Source organism: Lagopus muta, chromosome 2 (assembly GCF_023343835.1).
Source record: "Lagopus muta isolate bLagMut1 chromosome 2, bLagMut1 primary, whole genome shotgun sequence".
NCBI classification, from domain to species: Eukaryota; Metazoa; Chordata; class Aves; order Galliformes; family Phasianidae; genus Lagopus; species Lagopus muta.
In genome coordinates, this window is record NC_064434.1 from 42,888,424 (window position 1) to 42,914,085 (window position 25,662).

At 38.8% G+C, this 25,662-nt stretch overlaps 1 protein-coding gene across 2 annotated transcripts in view; it reads right to left on the reverse strand.

The window, feature by feature from the left end:
• Positions 1-25,662, reverse strand: part of PDSS2 (decaprenyl diphosphate synthase subunit 2) — a 114,851-nt gene that overhangs the window by 66,293 nt on the left and 22,896 nt on the right. For both annotated transcript variants that reach the window (XR_007375447.1, XM_048937647.1), the window contains exon 2: positions 427-558. Coding sequence is in view for 1 of the 2 variants with exons in the window: in XM_048937647.1 (XP_048793604.1) it covers positions 427-558 (132 nt within the window). In the remaining variant the exon portion in view is untranslated. The remainder of the gene's footprint in view (positions 1-426; positions 559-25,662) is intronic.

The following is a 25,662-nucleotide window of genomic DNA, read 5'->3' on the forward strand; positions in this document are numbered from 1 at the left end:
AAACAAACTGGTATTCCACACAACTGTCAATCTGACTCTGACATTTCTAGTAAGTAGGTGTACCTAAATTACATCTGAGTAACTCAGAAAAATTCCACTCAATTAATGTATGTACATATTTGATTCTGAGTACCTCTTAACGTAAACTTTCAAATACCTAACTTAATTCAAATCTTTTTGATTTAACTGTACCAAGAAACGCCAATTAAGATTTAGGCATGGATATTATACGAGCTACACAACTGGCAGGAAATGCTTTTCACTGTGGAAAGCTTATAATAATCCTGTGGAATAAGGATTTATAATTAGGCAAGTATTGATTTTTTCCTTAACAGCTGAGCAGGCCACTAGGATGCTCTGAAATCACCATGACATTGCCAGTCAAATGCATTTGTGCGTATCTAGCTAAAGAAAGTTACCACGTACCTGGAATAAATCCCACTGACCATGTTGTGCTGGAAAGAGAGCTCTGCTTTGCTGGGTCCAGCAGCTTTGGAAATAAGCAATACAACCAAACCTCGCATCTGTAAATTATTTCGACTATCATACACAAAACCCCTGCAAAAAGAAAAAAATAAAATTTTAGAAAAGCACATTATTTACAATCCATTTTCACTGCTTATGACAAAACAGAAAGAAAGACTTAGATCTCGAGCTCCCCTCGTTTCTCTAAGTCTTTAATAATCACGTTTGCATGAAAATAAGCTGTAATTATTAATCACAAACTTTCGTCACCCTTCACCTGTAACTTATTGTGAAATATTATTACTGCAGAGGAAATTGAGTATTCAGGATTAAATGTCATTTATTTCCGAAGGGTAACACACGTCCTGTGCTTCATATGATGTCGCAAAATGAGTATATCAAAGTAATGTCCAAGCATCAACCACTATCTCAAATTATATTCTTTCTGTCCTTGTCAAAGTTGCTTTCTACTTCCTATGATCATCAGTAAGGCTAAATAGCTACAAAAAAAGGATAATATATCCCAGATGCTATTAAATCTGTAAACTGCTTTCCAGAAGGAGCCCTTATCTCCAATATAATTTAAATATTTGCTGAATAGATAAGAATTACATCACAGATTACTAAGCGATCCAACTCACTTTGTCCCATTGTGTCATTTTAGTCCTAATCACTGAAGAAAATCAATCCAGACCAGTCTGTAAAGCAGCTAACTGACAGGATAGGATGCCTATCTTGGAAGTGCATTTGAATAAGTAGAACACTGCGTGCAAGCTGAAAGTCTATTTGGATTTTTTTCTCATAACATTTACACCACTTCACAACACAATAATATCTTCGATACACTATTTCACTTATGCAGACATGTAAATGTTAAAAAAAAATGTAATTTAATTATCCTTCCACGTGAAAGTTCATGTGCTACTGCAGATAACCACTCCACTTCTTTTGTCAGTCTTCCTAACTATTCCCACAGTGACAGAGATGACCACGTGCCTCCAAAAGCTCAGTGCAGAACAAGCTGGCTCAGGCGGCTGGTGCTGGGTGAGCCCGGCCCCACGTGGCCATGATCGCAGCACCATGCACAGCTGTGGTGTGAGGGAAAGCTTCCAAGAGGAATGCACACGGTTATGGCTTAAGACAGCTTCAGAGTTTGGTTCAACTGAGTTTTAAGAACCAATGTGGTTCACAGTCACAGCTGAAACTTGGCCAGGTGCAAGCATCAGCCACCAGTCTTAACCTTCAACAGTGCAATTCCATGTTAGCCTCTTAATAGGGCAATAAAATGAAAATGGCAATTTGCACAACTGTAAAGATGGTGAAGGATCTAGCAATGTAAGATATGTGAGGGGTGGCTGCAGTTCCTGGGTTTGCTCAGCCCAGAGCAGAGGAGCGAAGTAGAGCCCTCATGGCGGCTGCAGCTCCTCACAGAGAGCAGAAAGGCAGCGCTGAGCTCTGCTCTGTGTGACGGCGACAGGGCCCGAGGGAACGGCATGGAGCTGCGTCAGGGAAAAGGCAGTGGGGTTAGGAAGAGGTTCCTCACCACAGGGCGGTGGGCATGACCCTGAGTGCAAGGAACACTGGGACAGTGCTCTTACACATAGGGTTTGGTTTTGGGCAGTGCTGTGTGGAGCCAACAGTTGGACTTGGTGGTCCTTGTGGATCTCTTTCAACTTGGGACATTCTGTGATTCTATGAACGCGTTACCTTGCTACCTTATAGCAAATCATAAACTAATCAAAATGTTTCTGTAAATTAGGAGAACATGGGTAATCACTATTTCTGTGGGAGACTAAATTCAGCACAGACATCAGTCACAAGACTCAACTTTCTGAGGAAAAGCCCCCTCACAGCCATCAGCTCTCACTTCTTCCATCCACAAAGATCCTTTAAAAAAACTGAATACAGCAGCGTAACAACTGCTGAAAGGAAGATGCTGTACAGCTTCCCAGAGCAGACAATGATTTCTCTTTGTAAACCACTCACGCAGTGCTTCCCAACCATTGAAAGCCAGGAAAGCTTACACAGCTCAGATCAGTTCCTAAGACACAGTGCAACGTACAACCTTGTTTTGCTCACCAGGTATGTATGGGGAGGGATTTTAAAGAGGAGGAGAAAGCTGCTTACCATTAGCATCCTGTGAATTTTCACCCTACATACCTTCATTCCCATTAAGCACACAAAGAATGGCTATTCTTACCACGCTTAAATATATAGCTTCTCTGGTTGAGCTTCAGCTGACCACATTACTTACAAGCAAACAAGTTACACAGCTGATGCAACTAAGTACAGATAGAGTCCTCATATCTCCTCAACACTTATTACAATTCCATCACTAAGAAAAAAAAAAAGTGACTTCAGGGAAATATACATATATTTTTTTACTCGCATACATATACTGGTAAAACAAGAGTGCCTGACACAATATATGCAGGATCCCAAGAGAAAAGAGTAGCGTTGTTTTGTTTTGTTAAACAAAACATAACATAACCAATTTTGCTGATACTTTAAGTCAGAATGCTTTGGTTTTCCATGCTCAGCGCTCCATGGTTTTCCAACAGACACATTATTACAGAAAGAAGAAAACTGTCCAGATCACCACAAGACTTTAAAGCACCGACCTTTAAACAAGGCACTGCCCACAGGGACACTGTGGAAATGAAGTGCTGCAGTGCTTTTAACTTAATAAAGCTTAAGTGAAGAACAAGAGATAATTACCTGTATTGAAAATACTTGAACAGATTCATAGCAATAAGGAAAACAATTGCTTTAGAGCTGTTCTGGGGGGTTGCAACCATGCTCAAAAGAATTGCATTTTTAGCAGAATGTTATTAATGAGAACTGCAGATGTGGGTGGGGGAAGAACAGGACATAAAAATTACACAGTGTAATGGTAAGGAGCAACACGTCTGTCATTTCTACACCTAGTCATATAGGCTAAATCCAAATCCATATGGTTTGAATGCAATTTTAGACAGAATTTTCTATGAATTACCAGACCCATATTCAAAGTCTTATTCCCTTCAAAACATGACTGAAGCTGTGTTACTGACATGTAACATATCCGTACTAAAGCAAACCGCAGGAGACTTGAAACAAATAAAGCCTACGGTGATCATCCTTTAGAGGCTGGAAACTACTGCAGCTACTTGACATGGCTTCAGGGGTCACATTCACATTCAGAATTAAGCTCCCAAGAGATATTCTGCACAAGTAACAGCTACACAAAAGTCTTCCAGATGGTGCAATTAGTCTTGATGGGTATGTGGCAGGAGACAGGTGCCTCTAGGGAAAAAAAAGTGAACTAAAAGCTACCCAAGTGAAATTGTGCACACAGAAAAAAAAAGACGCTTCCAGCTCAGACTCTTTTAGAAAACCTCTGCTGAACACAAGTGTTCATGTACATGCACAGTGTAGCTTCCCTCCCTTCTCCCCCCCTCAAAAAAAAAAAAAAAAAAAAAAAAAAAAAAGCAAAAAACCAACAATAACAAAGAAAACCAAAAACAACCAGGAGTGTAATTTTGCTTGCTTGCTGTGGAGTTACAGGCTTGGTATCTTGCAAATAACATATTACATCTTCAGGGGACCACATGTCAAAAGAAGTAGGAAAGCAAACACTGCGACAATTCAGTTTTGCAAAACGTTATGAATTTCAGGGGAGGTGTGGAGTGAGCATTTACTCGAGATATCATCCATGTGATAGAATAACCCGTCCGAAAACGCAGATTCACGGTTTTAAACAGAGTATTGTTCACAAAAATTTAATCTGAAAGCACAGGGGAGAAGAGCCCAGCTCTGAAACATGCGCAGTGTGACACCATACAGACACAAGAGACTCACACCACCCACTCAAGCAATGACACTGGCTAATAGCTAATGTGCTGCAAATTACACCTCCTACTACCAGAGTCCTCTGCTGCAGCGAATAAATCAAGCAAACACAAGCATTTCCCTTAATGCTTTGTGTATTTTTCCACATGTGCAGCCATTTCAGTACATTCTGCAGTTAAAATGCTAACCTCCAATAAGTGTCAGGCTTAACTCCTGCATTAATTTCCGTTTCTATAAATAAAGAAATAAGTAATAAACAGAGTGCTGATTGCAAGCTCCACTCCTACTTTGGAGCAATGTTGATTAAATACCGTGAAGATTTAAAGTTATTTGCATTATAGCAGGTCCTCAGACAAATACAGCTAATGCTCTCACCATTTTTTTTCATTACATCATACCCAGAATTCAAACTATAAGAAACATGCAAAATAGAGTGGTGACTGTAAAGAAGAGGTGGATGAGGGTGAAATATGGGAGGGGAAAAAAGCCACAGCCAACTATAAAGTCAACTGAATGAATGTGGATGTGTAAGAGATCAAATCCATATGCAGGAGTGCTAGTTCCAACTTAATCGCTAAGAACACAGGAAAAAAAGATCTAATTAAAACAGATATGATGAGGTATTTTACAGTGGTCAGAAAGAGAGCTGTTAAATGTTCAGTCCAACATTTTTTTTTGTTTTCCAAATGTTCTGTTCATTGCCAATGCAAAAACGCCAGGCTCTGTCTGCAGCCGTCCCATTAGTTAGCCAGCAGGCCCCCAGGGTGACCTTCTCTCACAGCCCAGGTGGGTGCTCCCATCACTGCCCTGATGCCTAGGGGCTAAGTGAACAAATGGCTGTTCTTCTCTTTTGGTGATTCTACCCTTTCTGCACATTTTATTGATGGTGTCCCACTGACAGAATCGTTCATTTTGGTTTGGGTCATACACGAGATCTGTTTATTTACGTGGGGATGAAAACCAGGGAAAGACACTGGGTGCTGAGCAGCCATTCCTCAGCCTCCCCCACACAGATGTTGAACAAAAGGAGGGGAAAAAATCACCTTTTTATCACCACGTTTACACAGCACTAATAAAAAGCCACTGGAAAAGGACCATAACAACCACAATCAATTATGCTGATAAAAAAAGATTTATAAAGCTGGGATAATGTCTTTGAAAAACACAGGCCAGTATTAAGCTGAAATAAAAACTGATCTGAAAAAAAAACAGCTCAATTCTACCTGACAGTCTCAGATGTGACAATATAAACACAGTTTAAATCTGTAACACCTAGGGAAAGTAACACCTATTTCGTCCAAGACAGAAAGATTATCAGAATGTACACATGGTTACAGGGTGCAACTACATTTAAAAAGACTTTTTTTCAGAATCAGTCAAATCAATTAATTTTAATCAAAATTAATCAATTGTAACTGATGATTCTATATGTGGTGCTAGAAGTAAATGACATGGCTATTTGGTGAGAATATTGGCTACTTTGTTAGAAATGTAAGAGTTCTACTAGCCTCAGGGCTTTTATTCAATTTGCTTTATTAATGACTAGTCAGAAATAAATAAGAGAAAACTCTCCTGACATACATTTTCTTAACGGATGCTAAACCACTCTATTACAGATGCACTTACTTGAATCACATGACTGACCATATGACCACACTCAAACAGGCATACACTATTTAATTATATATTTCGTTTATGTTAACAGCAGTCCATGGTGACTTATTTTCACCTGGTGAAGTTTCAAGTACATATTAAATAACCCTCTAGACAACATATCTTCAAACACATTAAAAATATTTGTCAATTGAAAAAAAAAAAAAAGAAGAAAAAAACCCACCACCTTATCATGCCACATATTTTGAGCATAGTTATCACAGAATGGCTAGTTTGGAAGAGACCTTAAAGCCCACCCAGTCCCACCCTTGCCATGGGCAGGGCTGCTACCCTCCAGCTCAGCTGCTCAGGGCCCATTCAACCCGGCCTTGAGTACCTCCAGGGATGGGGCACCCACAGCTTCTCTGGGCAGCCTACTCACACAGATGGGGAGACTGACTGAAGAACATTCAACGTACATTAAAATTACAGCTTATAGGAAATGTAGGTGTTTAAGCTGGAATTGGACTCAATTATCTGTGTTGGTCCCTTCCAGCTCAGGATATTCTATAATTCTTTCTGGGGCTGTTACTTACACTTATTTCTTCTGGCTTCAGTATATATCCCATATGCTGTAGTACTTTCAAAAATAAAATTCCAGCACCTTTTTAAACACAGCAATGATCACAAATAATGGAATCTTCAAGAAAACTCTAGAAATCAAAAGTTTAAATAAATTTGTGGAGATTCAAATGAGCAAGACCTCACAAAAGTCAAATGCCATCAAAAAAAACAATTTTAAAAGCTACAGGTTTGGGGAGCAGTGCAAAGCAAATAGTGATACTTGATGATGGCTAATTGGCAGTTTGCTGTCTTTGAACATTCATGGCTCCTACAAATTGATACAGCATTTGAATTGGTAAAAGATTTCTTTTTCTCGGAGCCTTTATAACCCCATTCAAATGTAAGTATCAGTCTGCCATTCACTGATGCTGGACTTAGTGGGCTGCCCAAAGGCAGAAGTTACCTGAATCATTACCATGATGACATACTTGTGTACTGCTTTTTTTTGTTTGTTTTAAGTTTCTGATATACTGACTTCATTTACTACAGGTTACCCCCAAAGATCAATGGGAAGAATTCTTGTTAGAAACAAGCAAACAAAAACAAACAGTTCTGGGCTCCTAATTTTCCACAAAATTTATTAGCAGCTGAGTACCAAGAGGACAGAGCTTTACTAGGAAAGAAGAGGACAACTAGATTTTTTCATGAGTTGAAGAAACACGGCACTGGGTTAACTAAAGTTTCAGTAGAACTGGCTGCAGATTGCATGGTCATTTAAGATCAGAAAACAACCTACACTGAAAAAGAAGATCCTGCAATAAAAATATCAGGCAGCTACAATCACACATTATCTGAAATATATTAATTACTCAGAAAAAGTTTTCATTACAGATTTGTTATAATAATACTACCTTCCCCCCATCAGATGAGCATTAGAGGTGGGCAAAAGCACTACCTTAAGGTTGACATTAAGACACGAAAAAAAGAAAGAAAGAAAAAAAAAAAAGTAGTATTTTTAAGCCAACTGCCAACCTTTGCTGGTTTTCCTGGTCAGTGTTGGCTTGATCTTGGAATGTGATGTGGATAACAGGCAAGCTAATACCACAAAAAGCAGTCAGTGTCTGAGTGCAATTACTCTGACCAGCAGTTGCTTGCAGGTCTGGCACCCCTATTTTTTCTAACCACAAATACTTAGACAGAAGCCTAATTTTTGTGTGTCTGATTTCTCCGTCAATATTTACTTTATTTAAACTCAGTGGGAGGTACAGCATAGCACCCCACTGCCAACCAGTATCAACAAATCTATTCAAGCACAAGGCTACCTTGAAAAGATGCAAGAATATTCTGCTAAATGAAAGGAATATAAACACTTTGAATGACAGGAATATCATTAGCTTCACAAGGCTAATGATTTCAGACACTTCTGGAGGCCCCGTGTCACCTCGACAATATTGTAACAGTAAAGCCTGTCATAAAGATGTATTTTGTATTAAATAAACTCTACTAGGAAAATGCAACAACTGAATAGGTCAGCTCCTGGTCATTATCTCACAATGAAAATGCTCATACTGTGTTTTACAGACGTAGGAAATAGAAAAAGACGAAACTGTTGAGACACGCATTGTCGTGATAGAATGATCTAAAAAGTTCTTATAACCTTTTGTACTCAGCAATATTTCTGAACAACTTAACTGATCTTCTGCACTATTTAGATGGATCACAGATACGTAATCTCTAAAAACACTCACAGCTCTTCAGTAGCAGTGAACATGACGTTCAGGCTCTGTGCTTCAGAAGATTTTTTTCACTTAGTCCAAGTAGCTCAATCCAAATTCACCAAGAACACTGTAAATACAGATCTTCCTTTTAATAGAAAGAAACAGAACTTGTTTTAAGTGGTTGAAAACCAACCGGTACCAATAATCTGACTGCAGCACCTTTTCTAAAGGCTTTCCAATTGTCACTACCTACTGAAGTGCTTATGCACAGTAAAAGCCTTTCACAAACTTGAAAGGAAGCAGAACAACAACAAAAACAACTTAAACAGCAGCAGAGAGCTAGGACAGAATGCAAGGCAACAACTCGTACACACAGTTAGAAAAGGGAAGAAATATAAATATTTTGAGATACTATAGTAAATGTATATTCTTCCAAATACCACATATTGAGGGCATCTCAGTGGCTTCTTTCATAGTTTTAATTGAAAAACAATTTAAGCCAACAGTAGAGAACACAAACCCAGACCATAACTCTTACTAGTATTATCTTAATTACATTTTTTCTCTAGATTACTCATTCTAGAGGGTCACTTTTCAGTGAGACCCGTGTAGGCAACTGTGATCATTGATTTTTTTATTATTATTATAAAAATTCTTAATTTGACCTTTACTCAAATTCTGTAGGATGGCTCCATATTGTCAATAGTACAATGAGGATTGTTCATGCGAGCAGGAAAAACTCATTTGACAAAGATAAACATGACACACTACAAATATCTGCCTCCTTTTCCTGGATCATTGCTAAGCATCAAATGGAGTCATTAAGTTACAAATGGCACTCCTTAAATTTATGAAGTAATGAAACAAGATACAGTGCAAAAATGCTGAAAGCATATTACAGCAAAGCAATTGTTAGGAGAATCACTGGACAACTTTAGAGATTTCCTATTATTTCTCCTTCAGAAAAGACAAGACTTTAGAAAGCTTGAGAATTTAAGCAAACACTTGTGGTTTTGGAAATGCTGGTTTCCATGGCAACCAGTAAGGTCTTCTTTATATAGCATTATAAACAGATGGTAAAGACTGGTCATGTTTGCTTCTTTGCCAGCATATCAATAGAAGTGCTGTGCTACTCTATCTAACGTATTAGAGTTATTAAGTAACTTGGGTATTTGAGCAACAAAGTCTACAAATCAGACATGCTTAACTAGTGCCTTTTTTTTCCATAAACACATGAAGAGCCCCAACAGTAAAGTCACTGTAGTCTATACAGTCAGACTTCTTTGGCAAAGCTTTCTATAAATGTTTTCTCAGCACTTGCCATGCAGGGTACGTTACTACCACAAATATGTACCCGACAGGGATTACAATAATGAATTTGAACAGGAAATAAAAGTGTCACTGTATTTACACCTACCAGTAGTAAGGTGTGCTTTAGAATTATAGTCTTGTTATATTATATTTGGAATTGTTCAGAGAAGACATAGCAAACTGTAAACTCACCTTCCGTATTTTTCAATAAGCAGAGGTTATTCTGGCAGGTGATTTGTAAAATACAAAGAATCACATTTCTTTACATTTCAACCCTTCAATTGTAGTACAGTGTGTAACGTGTAAGTGATTTTGTTTCACAGATGGCTGGAAGTATCAAGAGAATTTGACTGGTTACTGAATCTGATTTGGTACCTCTCTGGGAAAGTCTGAAGCAGTAGCTACCAGCAGTGCATGCTAACAGAGATTCTTGCCATTGCATTCAGCTTATTCTTTGTGTTTTGACTGTGTAACATGTCTCGTGCCATAACTCAGGGGAAAAAAAAGAAAACAAAAAGGAAAACAGGAAAAAAGGGAGATGTAGTACTCCTGTGGGCACACTGACCATTTCAGGAGTCCAACACAGACATTTTAGATCAAAGTATTACCTGTAACCAGATTAAAAAATACTTTATAAACAAATTATTTTTAAAAAATGGATCCACCTCCTACTGAAATAAAGCAGACTCATGCCATTTTCCAATTTCGATCAGTGCTTGCACAGGAAGTTCTCATAAAACAGTTAAAAGTAAATAGGACTTTTAAAATCTGATTTTTTTCCCACTAAGCAGTGGTTTAATGAAAGGACAAGAAGCAATGGGCAGAAGGTGAAAGAGAAGAAATGTCATTTACATACAAGAATTTATATTTGTTAATTCTGAGTGTGATCTTACACTGGAACAAGATGCCCCAGCTCAAAATCCCACGCATCACAACCATGAGCAACCCATTCTAGGGGACTGTGCTTTGAGCATAGGGTGCATGCTGAACTAGCTGGTCTACAGAGGGCTCATCCAAAGTCAATGACTTTGTGCTTTTATTTACAGTGCAAACATTTACTATTTGACCCACTTACGTGCATTAACCATAAAGCTGAATAACAAGGGCGTATGTGTTTTGAAAGTTTGGTGAGAATGCAAGAGTGTGCAATTGTTGGAAAGAAGAAACAGGCCGACTGGGCTGAGAGTCAGCATCTACTGGAAAAAATATTAAGTGCTAGAGCATTGTTCTCTATTCAATAGCCATATAATTTAAAATTTTAATGAGTGCTATGCTTATGAAGGAAAAAAAATGGAAATTTAAATCCCATTCTTCCTTGAGTGAAGAGGAAAAAAAGGTATGTGCATTAACATGCATCTGAATAGCAGTTTCAGAGTGAAAAGTTACACTGGTCCTAGATAGAAGGACTACTGAAATTGAGCACAAGCTTTTACATTCATTCTATATTATACTGCCTACTACTTAGCTATTTATTTTTTTCTAAATGCTTTAAGGCCCATTTTTGAAAAATCTAAAATTTCAATAGCTGACAGAGACTAGAAGAACTTTATTACCAACAGAACTGCATTAGTTGTGACCCCACATGCATTCAGCTCCTGGGCTCACAGCATAAGAAAGACTTAGACTTGTTGATGTGAGTCCAGAGATGAAGAGGATGTCTAGAGGGCTGGAGACATCAGATAGATGGCCTACAAGAATTACAAGTAAAGACTTTTGATAAAGTCATGTAGTAACAGGTCAAGGGGGAATAGCTTTAAACTAAAAGAGCGGAGATTTAGGTTAGCTGTTAGTAGGAAATTCTCTACTCAGAGGGCGGTGAGGCACTGGCACAGCTGCCCAGAGAAGCTGTGGTGCCCCATCCCTGGAGGTGCTCAAGGCCAGATTGGATGGGGCCCTGAGCAGCTCAGCTGGTGGGGGGCAGCCTTGACCATGGCAGAGGCTGGGACTGGGTGGGCTTTAAGGTCCCTTCCAATCCAAACCATTCTATGATTCAAAGTGTCGCTTCTTGCTGTACGTGAAAACATACATTAAAGAAAAGCAAAAAAAAAAAACAACAGCAACTACAAAAAAAGGTGGAGGTACAAAGGCAAAACCTTTATGAATTCCAAATCAGTGGGATTTCAATTTAGCAAATTAAAATTCAAAATTTTTTAAAAAGCCAAACAGCTGAGTTTTAAAAAGCAAAATAAAATTTGAAGCAGAATATGGAGTGAAGGGCAAAAACATGGCTTGTGTAATTCAGAAAGATTCTAGGCTATGCAAGAGATGAGACAACCTAACCTTACACTGATTGCTTTATTTACAGAAGAGATGACAAAAAGATGAACCACAACTTAAAAACAGTATATTGACAGAAAGAGATGGAGCTTTGCAATAGAGCTATGGCAGTTGTTCTGGAAAGGCACTAGTGGTACTGATCACCTCAATTTTTCCTGGACTGCCTGGTGCCAGAGTCTGAAGGACAAAGTTAAGGATGTAGTCTAGGGGAATTACTGGAGTCCATGAGAAGAAAAAAAAATGGCAAGAGAAAACAAGGCAGGAATGCGAAGCAGGAACCTCATTTCTCTCCACTGGAGTGACCTCAGTTGCATGGCAAACATGTGGAAAGCAGTACTGCTAACAGTGAAAAGAGCTACAGCAGAGCTGCCACAGAAGGAGTGCACTTTACTAAAATGTTATTCTTGGAGAAGAATCAAGAAAAATGAAGGAAAAAAAAAAAAAAAAAAAGAATGACATGCTAGAGTTGTTACTTTGCTTTAAAGAAGCCTATTTACTACTTCAGGTGCCTACAGAACAAGGAAAACTGTTACTACAGAGCCAGGCAAACTTGGAAAACCTTCCAAGACAAATACCCTAAGATAAAAGGTAACATAGAGGAATCCTCTTCAGGCTTCTTCTGAAAAATCAAGATTTTCCAAGGTCCATCACCTAGGGGAAACTTCAGCTCTAGAGAGCTACAGGTGAAGCTGCCAGAAAGAAAATTACTCCTTAGTTAAAAGTCTCAAGGAAAGAAATTGGAAGTTGCTGATTTGATTCTGCCTCTGGACATACAGGGGCAAACAAAAAACAAAGGGTCTGACAAAGGAATTCAGCACTGATGTTAAATCTTTCCTGAAACAAAAGATGAAATGGGAATGAGGAGACAGAAATTTCTGGCTGTGATTTCCAAGGAAGATAACCAACATTTTTACACAATTTATAAAAATATGGAGATTATCCAAGCACACCTGGAATTTTATTCTAACATGGCACTCATTTTGACATGTAGCTCTGAACAACACTAAAAGTTCCCATTACCAGCAACCCAGAATAGAATTGGCATTTTTAGCAGTAGCTTATCTTCAGCAAATGACAAAATTTATCTTGCATGAAAAATGCAGCCTCAAATTCCAATGTGAAGTTCAGCATATTTTGAAGAATACCTGTTTCTTCTTTGAAGATCTGAAGGACTGTTTCTGCTTAATACTTTCATTTATAAAAAAATGTAACTCAACACTGTGATAAAAATACCTGAACTCTCTTATCCTAGGAAAAAAGAACCTAATTGGTCTGGAACAAAGATCGACAAGATGTACCTTGTACCTGTACGGTGTGATGTTATCCAAACCAACATCTTACCATCCAACCGTCACCTTACTGACAGAACATATCAAATGCTTCTGAAAGCAAACAATGATGACAAGACAACTTTTTTTTTCTTTTTTCTTTGTTTTTGTTTTTTGTTTATATAAATCACCACTGGAATGAAGAAAAAAATAAAAACAGCACCAACAAAAATGCTCTAGAAGAGTTTTCACAACTTCTGCACAGAAGCGGCAGTGCTGCATCTCATCTGTAGAAAGAGTTGCATGAAAACTGAATTCCAGATTTCAGGATCTTTCTTCAACTTCTATCCCAGAAATAAAAGCCTCTGTGTAACAGTATTTCACAAATTACTCATCAACATTACATATCAACTATACATAGTTGATATATACTATACAACAACATTATATATCAATTATATATATATATCAACATTAGTAGAGTGCTGACTTGCAGAAAAAATAAGGCTCTACTTTCCTCTTAACATTGGTTTTCCCTGCTCTAGTTGTCCAGCTGTTAATTTAGCTTAACACCAACTAACTCTGATCTCACTTATTCCACATGAGACAGAGGAAAACAAAAAAAATCCTAATGTGCACACTCTTTGATGTGGCTTGACCTAATTAACCACCACAGCTATGTTCAACTACATTCTGGTTATGACCTGCAACTACACACTTTCCTTCAAGAAAACCTGAAGGAATTTCAGGAGAAAGCTAATATCCCTGCAGAACCAAACAGCCCTGAAACCCTCACATCAATTTCTACTTCATTCAGTCAGATTTTAGAAATGGCCATTTTGTACTAATTGTACATAAAATTATTCAATTACTTGAGGAGGAGCTTGAGCTTCATACCATGAATGACACACTCTAGAAAACTTCAGTCCAGGGAAAAAACAGACAAAAAAAACAGTAAGGTTGCATGCTCAAAAATTTAAATTTGTGATCAGTGCTAGCCTGATCTATTCTTCTATACTGCTATCCTTGGTTGAAACAAAATCATGCATTCAAACAAAATTTACTCACTGCTACACTGCATATAATGGTATTTCTTACTTCCAACATACATAAAAGTCACTATGAAACTGATACCTCCTCTTTATTTCCATAGAAAATATAACAGATAAAAAAAGCACTATGATGCTACTTGATAGAGCAAATTTTGAGCTACAAAACACTTTTACGACAGTCACCACCATTAGCCATGCATTTTCACCAGCAGTGAACAAGAACCTGCATGCCACGCTTGTAAAAATGTGCACCAGTGGAGGTGAACCACTGTTTCACAGCTGTCATGACAATGTAATTGCTAGAAGAATGCTGCCCAAGTTAACCTTTCATCAGCCTGAACAAATGAAACTCAGAATGTACTAAAACCGGACTATACAGTGGATGCAGCAGGATAAGCCAGTCAAGACTGGCAATGTTTTTCATGGTTTTCGGAGTGGTATGGGGCCCAGCGTTACTGTATTGCAAAAGAAAGGGTGCCTTCTTCTCTGACCTGACTCTGGAAGCTCAAGCATTCAGCTTAGGCATTAGTTGTGATGCAGTGGTCAGAGTTGGTTTGTCCTGATTCCAGGAAATCCAGAAGGATCACACCTTTCCCACAAGATCCCACAAGACAGTGCACATCACTTTACCTGTTGAGGACTGGCTCTTGAACTTCTTCGATGGAGAATTCACACACTGCCACTCTAGGGACTGCTGTTTTGACTCTGGTTCATAGGGGTGACACCACACCTCATCACCAGTAATGATGCAATCCAAGAAACTGTTGCCTTCAGCCTTATATTGATTAAATAGTCCCTGACAAATTCACACATGGTATTCTTTCAGTTCGTGCGTGAACATTCATAGGACCCACCTCATGCAAACTCCGTGACATTCCAATGTTGCCACCATCTCTTCCAATGCACTGAAGCTGATATTCAGTTCTATACACAGTTCTCTGACTGTAAGCTGTGGATGAGCTGATTGAGATGCTCTTTATTTTGTGGTGCGACATCTGTGCATGGCTGCCTTTCATGTTGTTGTCACCACTGCTGAAACAAACCAACCACTGCTTCACTGTGCTCATATCCACTGTCTGGTCTCCATCAGTGTTCATCATGTCAGTGTCAATCGGTGTCTCCTTTTCTGCATGGAGGAATTCAGTGACACGCCTTTGCTGTATACACAATGTCAGACACCATTTTGTCAGACTGCCCCTCTGCTCCCATCGGTCACAAGGCAACAATATGTAATGGGATGTTGGCAGGAAGGTTCAACTTCTACTGCTGTACCACCACCATCCACCTCTGACATCATGAAACAACATAATAAAATAGAGGATATTACTTTCAGAGCAGCCCTCATGGATATGAAATTTTCTTTTAGAAGATAAATACTAACGCAAATATTTCAGACAAAAATCCTACAAGATTTTTTACTGACAAAAATAAAACTACATATTTATGAAAAAATTAAGAGAACATGACAAAGGGGCACAGTTTAAAGAAGTTTTTGTGCTTTTTTCCTCCTACATTATCCTACGTTTGAAGGATAGAATCTAACTTTGGATCACAGTCAAAGTGCTTTGGCAAACTTGCTAACCTTCCACCAAAAAACCAACAGTCCAGTTATACTTTAACTGTAGTATGCTGGCAAGTTCTTTAGTATAACAAAACGTGTTCTCTACCATGCCAACAGCGGGATACATTTTAATACTTCAAGGAACCATATGCACTTCCCTTGGGATTTGTTAGCACAAGAAAAAAAGGAAAAGGTCGTTCTCATAAGTGAGCCTAATTTGCACATACACATTTGCAGCCAAGGAATATGTTTGTGTGCTACAAACTTTTTCCCCATCCCACTAAACATTTTTTCTTCCTTACTCAAGTTAAGCGCACTTCATCTGTGATTTCAATTTGCCATTGAAAAAAGTGCATGCGAAATGAGCTGCAAAATTACAGGATCATAAAACGATGTCGATTTAAATGTCAAAATGTAAATGAAAAACGTACAGATATCTTAAAAGCATGTCACTAGAATTATATATTAAAGCTCTTTTATTATTATTTTAAAAAAGTACCACTGCAATTATAATACAGCATTTTCAACAATTTTCTTTACCTATGAACTATGCTCCTGCTAGTTGGCAAATACTGCTTTTAGCATTGTTAGATGCCATTCCAAAAAAAATCTGGAGATTTCGTTAGACTCTCTTCATTAGACTATGAAGCAGCCAGTTAGAATGCTACAACTTTCTAGTGCCTCTGTGTTTGTGCTCACATGTCTCCTTTCTGCTGATGAGGTCAGCCGCAGCGGATCTTGAGGTTTCTAAAATGAAACATGATTTTGTGGTGAAATGTCGGTGATCAGGAATAAAGAAAAGGCAGAAAATACAGAAACTGGATTCTCCCTGACAAAAGCAGTATCAGATTCTGTGTCTTGTTGCTTTTTCTCCTCTATTCCAGCTACTCATTCCCCAAGCATAATAATAAAAATTAAAAATTAAAAATTTATAAGGGCCTTCCTTCTTAATTACAAATTTTAGCAGAGGCTAAACCCCGAAACCCCGCTATCAGGAAACTGAAAACACTTACTCTGCTGGAAAATATAAAGTAGAAACTATTCAAAAATCTCCAGATATAATGCAGTCTGACCCAGAGGAAAGAAATAATGCAGATAAGTGGCCTATGTGTACACTTCTGTCCATCTATGCTTATTCTTAGCAGCCAAACCTCAGAAGAAGTCTCCTGCCACAAACATTACTCAGTCTCACGAAAGGAAAAACAAAAACAAAACAAACAAGAAAAAGAAATAAACAAAGAAAACCACCAAGAACACACATTTTATAACCAATATAATCTTTAGATAAACCTGCAAAAGTGATAAAAAAAGGCCATTAAAAATACCCATTGAGGCTTAGACCAACTCTTCTGTTCAATCTGATGGGCAGGCTTTCAGTTTACACCCAAAATAAGAAAAAGCATTCAAGTACAACCCCAATTACAGGCTGACAGCACTGTAACTGTCAGCAGCAAACTGCTAGCTGCATTACACAAAGTGTTGCCAGCAGGTCAAGAGATGATTCTTCCCCTCTACTCTTGAGTTTGTGAGGCCCCACCTGGAGTACTGTTTAATTCTTGGCTCCCCATACAAGAGAGATATGGACATACTGGAAAGAGTCCATGAGAGGACCATAAGATGCTGATGGGACTGAAGCACCTTGACTGTGAAGAGAGGCTGAGAAAGCTGAGCCTGCTCAGCCTGGAGAAGAGGAGGCTCAGAGGGATCTCATTAATGCATAGAAATACTCAGAGAAGGTGCAGTGAGGACAGAGCCAGGCTCCTCTCAGTGATACCCAGTGCCAGGGCAAAAGACAATGTGCATAAACTGGAACACAGGAGGCTCCCTCTGAGCATCAGGCAGCACTGCTTTGCTGTGCAGGAGACAGAGCACTGGTGATTGCCCAGAGGATGTGGGATCTCCTCCATGGAGATCTTCAAAAGCTGCCTGGAAGTGGGCCTGGGTACTCTGCTCAGGGTTTTCCTGTTGAAACAGGGGTTGGGCCCTGTCAACCTCAGTCACTCTGTGATTCTGTGAAACTTTCTTCTACATCTTATGCTTACTATTCTCCTTAACTTGTCCAAATTTCACCAAAATCAATTCTTCACAGACATGCTCACTCGAAATGGATTCCAAATCCGAAGCAAACTTACAAGAGCTTTGCCATATATGCAGACCTGGCACAAGCTCAGTCTCATCAAGCTACCCAGCACACTTCCTCTTTCATCACATTATTAACTAGAGAAGGACAGATTCTTAAGTAGCAAGATACAAGGGGGAGGGGAAGGGGAAGAGGAAGGGGAAGGGGAAGGGGGAGGGGGAGGGGGAGGGGGAGGGGGAGGGGGAGGGGGAGGGGAGGGGAGGGGAGGGGAGGGGAGGGGAGGGGAGGGGAGGGGAGGGAAGGGAAGGGAAGGGAAGGGAAGGGAAGGGAAGGGAAGGGAAGGGAAGGGAAGGGAAGGGAAGGGAAGGGAAGGGAAGGGAAGGGAAGGGAAGGGAAGGGAAGGGAAGGGAAGGGAAGGGAAGGGAAGGGAAGGGAAGGGAAGGGAAGGGAAGGGAAAATCCAAACCCCACACGCTAATCCTCAAAGGAAGTAGAGTCAAGTTTCCTATTCTTTCAGGACTAGGAGTATAAAAATGAAACAGATAAAAATCAAAATTATCCTTCAGGTCCATGTTGAGATTCTCCTGCTTTTGGAAGACCACCATCCTCTTTGCAGAAATACAATTCTACAAATCAGAGAAACAGTACCACAGTGACATTTTCAAGAAGCAGAATATCTCCCAAAAGCAACAGCACTGGAGAAATTCTCAGTTTTCTCCATCTTGGACAGACAATAAACTTCAAATTACTAACAGCCTATTATCTCTCAGATAAGACTATATGGTTTCATCAACATGCACAAAGCAAAAATACAGAGAATAAAGAATTTCACATTCTCAACCAATGCAAATACATACAGTAGTAGCCATTCATGAGAAGTCCACCTTCACGTACTGAAGTTGCTGCTTTGAAAATACAGCAACTTCTGAGGGTGCTTTAACTCTTTCGCTGTGACAAGATTTAGAATATTTCATGCAACTGAGTTTACTTACAACAGTAACAACTAGTTCTACTCACTATACAGAGCTTAGACAGGCTACAAACTTTGGTTTGATCTTGAGCTCTCCAGTTTTAATGACTGAAACTGGTAATTCAACTTTGAGGGATGCACCGGAAAGTTATAGATAAGTCTGAAATCTAAAAATAAGAACTCGTATATGTTAATAGACTGTATACAGAAAAAAGTCAATCCTGGTGCAAACTCTCAACAAGTAAAGTTTAGCTCCCCTGATTGACCTTTTTAGAATTGAATCCACAGAGGCCACTGTGATAAAAAACACAGTCTGTTCTGTCTTAGTACTGGTGACTTTGTCAGAGGACACTGTTAATGCCATCTAGAGACTTGAATGACAATGTCATGAGCTAACGTAAATGCTTCTTTCAGGCAATAAAAAACATGCTAATTCTTGGGCTGCTTCATCAAGTAACTTTAATATTAAATTTATTTCAATGTGCTGTCCTTGATGAGTGTCCCAGTGCATAGGCAATCCCTCTTTCAAAGACTATGTACTGAGATAATCCCAATATCCTACTAATTATACTTGCAAGTTCTTCATAACGTGTGACAATGATTTTGTAGTACTGGTGTTCTAGTCCTATCTGACCTATTATGCCTGCAGCAGTAGTAAAATACAAAATGTCAACACATTCTTGCTGTAAAATAATACAGTACCAGAGCTGTGTGACAGCACTTACACGAGGTAACACCTAAACATGGAACATCAGAATACTTTTTTGTAAGTCAATAATGCTGCTTCAGATTCAACAACCATCTTTAAAATCCACAAAACTAGGACTTAAGAATTTATTATGCTTCAATTTAGCTCTGAAGCTGAGCAGCATCTCAGTGCATCAAGCAGGGAAATTCCAAAGTTAGCAGTTATAAATGACTACTAACACATGTATCGTATAATTCTAGCATATAGAAGGTTATTTACATGTCAGATTCTGATGACTTACAACAATCTGTAACACAGCCCAAAGCCTTTCCCTTTTAATCATCTGGGAATTACACAGCACTTTTATGTTTACACAGGTCATGCTCATAATATACAAATATAATGGTCCTATGAACACAGATGCTCAGAATAGAATACCCCTGTATTATATTCTGATACTAAAATCACTGTAGTCAACATACAACACACTAAGGCAATAAGAATTTACCTTGAGACAATTCTTTGAGTCATGATCTTCCATTAATTTCAGGTGGAAAAAAATGCAGTGACTCAAGTTTTGGATTCTGTATCTGAAGTTCTTCTGACAATCTCTTAGAATTATTTCCTCTTGGGTAAGTTTCCAACATAACTCACGAGATGGGCAGACAGGAACAAATGCTCCCTTGCTAATTTTGTAATTCCTTCCAATTCTGAAGGAAGAATAGCTGCATCCTGTAGCTCTAACTGAGTGATGAAGACTGGACAATTGTACTTTTTTTGCAGGGCTTATTTAATGAAAGGATAAAATATTATTTATAAAAAAAGACCTCTTATTTCAGATAGCATAGACATGGTGCTTTCAGTATGCTCACTCATCCTTGGAGCTCTGCTATTATCCTGCTATTAAACTGCAGCTAAAAAGAAAACCACAAATGTCTTCGCTTTTTAATCTTTTACCTACTAGTGTACCATGACTTCTCAAAGCATACATACAAGACTACAAACACATCAGCACTTCCTGAATTCTGAATGTCTGGCCATGCTTCTTCATTCTTCTAAACTCCTCCTGTTTAGGAAGGACTTGTTTGCTCCTTCCTAAACAACATTCTCACAGAATTTTATTGAAGGTCAAGACAGTGGGGAAAGGAGAGGAATGACTTGTCAAAGTAGAACACACCACCAGGATCTTTGTTCTTGTAAGTGACACGCAGTGAAACACACAGCACTCAAATGAGAGCTCTCTTAATAAAATCTACAACTAATAAAAGAATCTTTTTCTTTTTTTTTTTTAGTCCAGAAAATTAAAATGAAAAGCATATCCAGTGCAATGACACAATGTAGCATGACTGAGCCATTGAAAAGAGGCTGGGGAATGCAAGTCAGTGTCTAACTGAGGTGAGATCCCGTTTGTTATTTCTTTTGTGGCTTTTGTTTTGTATTTAACTTGGAATTTAACTTAGCTTTAAACTTATTTTCTGTCGTCACTATCCTTCACTCCCATAAAGAGATACAACATAATTTGAAGTTAACTTCTTAGATTACAAGTCTTTGGAGGCTCTTGAAAAACACAGCTTGTGGTGGTAAAATCTTGGCAGTTTCTATGGCTGGAGAGCTCCAGGCTATGCCCATGCTCTTTTCTCCAGCACATCCTACAGTGCTGGCTCCTGACTACATCTTTCCTGCCCTACACAACGCTACCCCTCCAAAAGCTCCTACTCTGCTCTTAATGCCCACCCAAGGAGAAGGGGAAGAACTGAAAGGACAACAGAAAAATGGGACAGAGCTAGGTTGTGTCACAGCTCGCAGCTCTGTGGCAGCTGCTTCTGCTGTGGCTGAGGGTACTTGCAGGTGGGTTCATAACAAGCAGTTCTTCTTCAGGAAAAGCCCACTGTGTGAATGGAGGAGGAGTAGATGGTCTGCTAAAGCAGCCCTGAAGAAGCTATCTCTTCTATAAGAAGCAGTAGCACCAGTCTTGTTAATCCAATTTAATTTTATGGTCCTAGGGATTCTATCAAACATATATGGAAGTGAAAAGCATTGCACGTGGGAAAAAGAAAAATTTTCATTGGCTCTTAAATTTGTGTAATTCTCTTCTAAATATCCTGGGATATATATGACTTCTTGTCTCTTGTCACAAGAAACCAACAAAAATTTGTATTGGAATATATTTGGTCTTTGGCATCTGGCATCTGACACATTTTAGGGTAAAACAGAATGAAAAAGTTTTGTTTTCCTCTTCCAATTACTGTAACTTCCTTTCAACAGATTTAGTGGCAAGATTTCCTCACTGGCTGCTGGAAGATCATGGTTATTATTCTTTCAAAGGAGGATCTGTCTAAGAAAGGTTTCAGTATTATCTAGGGCCAATAAAATACCAAAATTTGCCTAAATCTCTTCTGGTATTCAAGTCCCAGAAGATCATAGCAAGAGGACTTTGGCTAACGATACTTATTTTCTATTTCTTAGTTTCTATTTTCACATTGTGAAAATGTGGTCACATTATCCCAGAAGAGCTCAGAAGATGTCACTGGAGTGCCCATAGCAGGGGAGTAACAGTTATTCCATTATGCTCCGTTCTGCTGAAGGAGGATCAGAGCCACCAGAAGAAGAGTGGGAGATCTCCTTATATACCACCACAGGCAAACTGTTGTCATAAGGTTATGGACAGATACAAGCACTATCAGCACTGAATTCTTGCATGATTTCACAGCCATTCAATCATTTTGAACGCTTCTTTAAATGTGTCCTCTTCTACACCCCAGGGTAAGAAGTATGCAACATTGCTGGCTAATGTTACCTGATTCTGCAGGTTAGCGATCAGCACCCCCATTTCTGTGCAAAATCATTAAAATTATAGAGACTGGGCAGGAATTAAAAGAGTCCTTCAGAGTCCTTAAGCTCCAATGGTGGCAAGTGGAATGAGGTAATTTATTGCACTGCTCAAGGAGTCAGGCACATTTCTTTTAGAGGAAGATCAAAGCATCCATTACCAAATGGCACAGCCGTTGCTCAGCAGCTCCCCCTGCTTTCTTCCTCAAGAAGAGGCCTGAGCACTTCTCGCAGACTCCACCACTCCAGGCTTCCTATATGATTCAGTTAAGCGTAGCGCTCTATTCATCACATTCTGAACATCACCAGACATAGCTGAAAAGATGACAACTGTTTTCTCTCTTATAAGAAAACAAAACAAAATTAAGAATGAAGTTTATGAGCAAGAGCCAAGGAGCAGTGATACAAATCATTTGCTAACCAAGTGAAAACGTTCTGCAAGCTGGCCTACAGTGTTATCACAGCAACTTGCTCTCCACATCAACACAGCAATGCCAGTGTCAGTTCTGACTTTTCCTTCTTTAGATCTACAGTCACAGAAGCAAGATGTTCACTAGATGCAGCTTGGGGACCACTATTACAGGTCTTTAAACTACTTGTGTTAGCAACTACAAGTGAACACCACACCAAACCATAAAGTGATTTTAAATAACACTGTCCAGATGAGGCAACTGCCGTTTTGGAATAAAGCCATTTCCATTCTGTAAGAGACTCTACATGGGGAGCTATTCCAGAAAAGCTTCTTGCACAACAGTTGTGCTTCTTTGCAGAGAGAAAGAGCATCTTTGGAAGGTAGGTTCAAAACCTATCAAAAATCTATCAAAAACCAAAAACCCAATGCCAACAAAAGACATGGCCTATACTGTGTTAATTTTATGTCCCAAAAATAAAATTTCTTTTCTTATTCAACTTGAAGAGAGACGTTTTCAGAGAAGTTTTGGGGGTGGGCTTTATAAGCGTGTTGGTTATTAATTTAAGAAATGAATAGGAAAATCCTTCTTTTTCCTGAATGAACAGGAACAAATGACTGCATACTAACAGACGCACAGCTCAGTGTTACAATTGCAAAACACAGCACACATTTTTTGACACAGTGTCAAAAACAATGAGCAGAATTCAGCTCAAAATTATATATATACCCTACTCAAGAAACTCTGAAAATACTTTCAAGTGAACCCATTTCATACGGAAACAGAGAGAGCTGGGTTTTGAGTTAAAAGGAAAAAAATGCAGCGAAGTCGCAAATTGGGTTGCCATAATTGAGTCTCTGTCCTTTTCTCTAGTTCTACAGAGACATTTTTACAGGTTAAAAGTGGTTGTTTTCCAGACCAAAACTATTTTTTCAAAGTAAAGTCTGAAAACAGGGTAAAATGGAAGAGAGCCATAATCTCAACAAGAAAGAAAAGAGCGCTGTTTCTTTAAAATAAAGCTAGAATATTTTCCCGAGTCTTCTCAACAATTCATCAGGGACAACCTAGCTGCTGCATGAATGGTAAGTGTAGCACTAAATTGTTCATATCCTGTCACAAAAAGACTTGTACATCTCAAGAAACACAACATTTCCAAATGCCTTATGGCAAAGCTGCTAACATAGTTAGTTAGCAGTGCAATTCATTAGTCAAGACTTCCCCATCTTGCTTCTCATTTTGCTACGGCCACATTAAAAGCTATGGCATAAATCCATTCCCTTTTGAAAGCTGCTTGTTTGGTACATTTTTTCCTAGCTACAAAAGCAAGACTGAAGTGTTTGAGATTTTAAACTACATTCAAATTAAAGGCAAAAACACATTGAGAATACCTGGCACATACCATCACAAACTTAGTCCGTTTCTAAGTGTGGGTTTCTAATGCTTTACGCAGTGACTTTTATATCTGTATATCTCCTGTGAAATAGAATGCCATGCTGAGCTATATGGCACTTCACAAACCCGGTATGTAGCAGTACCTTTCTCAGTTTTGTTACCTTACAGATTAACTGCAGTGAGGTAGTGAAATTTCTGGGGTTTCCAGTTATATTATATGATTTTAGAGGGGAGTTGTTAGGGTAGTATGGTTAGGCTGTGGTTGGACTTGATGATCTGTAAGATCTTTTCCAACCCAAGCAATTCTATGACTTTATGATTCTACTAACACAAATACGAACTTCAAAAGTTTGCATCAAACTCTGGCAGTGACTTGATAGTAAAAGCTATACATTTTTCAACTGATATCTCAAGTTGCAGTGACCAAGACCTTACAAAAATTACAAAAAGTAATGGAAGTATTTGACGTTCAAAAACAAATAAACAAAAGAGCTCCCACTGGTAAACACCAATTTTTTAAATGGGAGGGAAAGCTCCGATAGCTGTGGTAGCAATGCACCGGCTCAGTCAGCACATAGCCAATAACTTACCTCATTAACACTACACAGGGTATTTTCAAAGTGAGATACAAAAAATATAATTTATTGGAGTACAAGAGGTGGTTCAGATGTCATATTTGGAGCCTGAGGTGAAAATACATCTTTGAAATGAAACCACCTTCATAACTGTTAATAAAAATGACACAAGCTTAATGATACAAATGTGATACTAAAGCATCTCCTCCACTACTGCAAGTCCTCCCACTCCAAATTACATTCGAAAACTTTGCTTTAGACATTTGTATAAATTTCAACACTGCACATTTACAATTCAGCTGCATTTTGTGAATTATGTCAAAAAGCAAAAATAAGATATATATATATATATTATTTTAAATAAGTGCTGTTGCAATTTTGAGAGTTAGTCCTAATACTCTTCTGACTGTAAGCTACTGGAACATCTACCACAACACCCATCAGGCAGGGACCCGAACTTCAGTTAACACTTACAGCAAGCTCCTGGAACTGCTGCTACAAGGACTTTTGGTTTGTTCCTTTTTGTTCTGCCCCAAATTCCTCGCCTCACCCCTAGCAGCATAGGATGTAAACACAAAAGCAAGTTAGGAAGAGTTAAACAGTTACTACTCAGCCAAGCTGTGATTCCTGTCCACTCCTAGCCTGAGGCAAATCCGAGATAATTAGACTCAGGTTAACCTGCCATGAGAAAAGGTCAAGCTACATTGCATTATTTTGCATTTGCTTTGGGCTAGGTGAATACACATTATTCAGTGTTTACAGCTCATTTTATGAGCAGTGACCTGACTGCACATCCATTATAAACAAGTATCTTTCAAAGATCAGTGTTGAGATACAGTTGCAGCATGCTACCACTAGCAACACAAAAGACTGAGCCTGAAAATTCAGCACACTGCTGGGGGGGACGATTGGGACGGATCACTGTTGCGCAGCTGGATGCACCACAAAGCAAAGAAAGGAATATACAGAATTTTCATTGTAAGGGCTACTGCTGGTCTGTGTTTAATATTTACTCAACTCTTCCCTTGTAGGATTTTTAATCCTTTTTATAAACGGAATAGAAACATGACACCATTTTT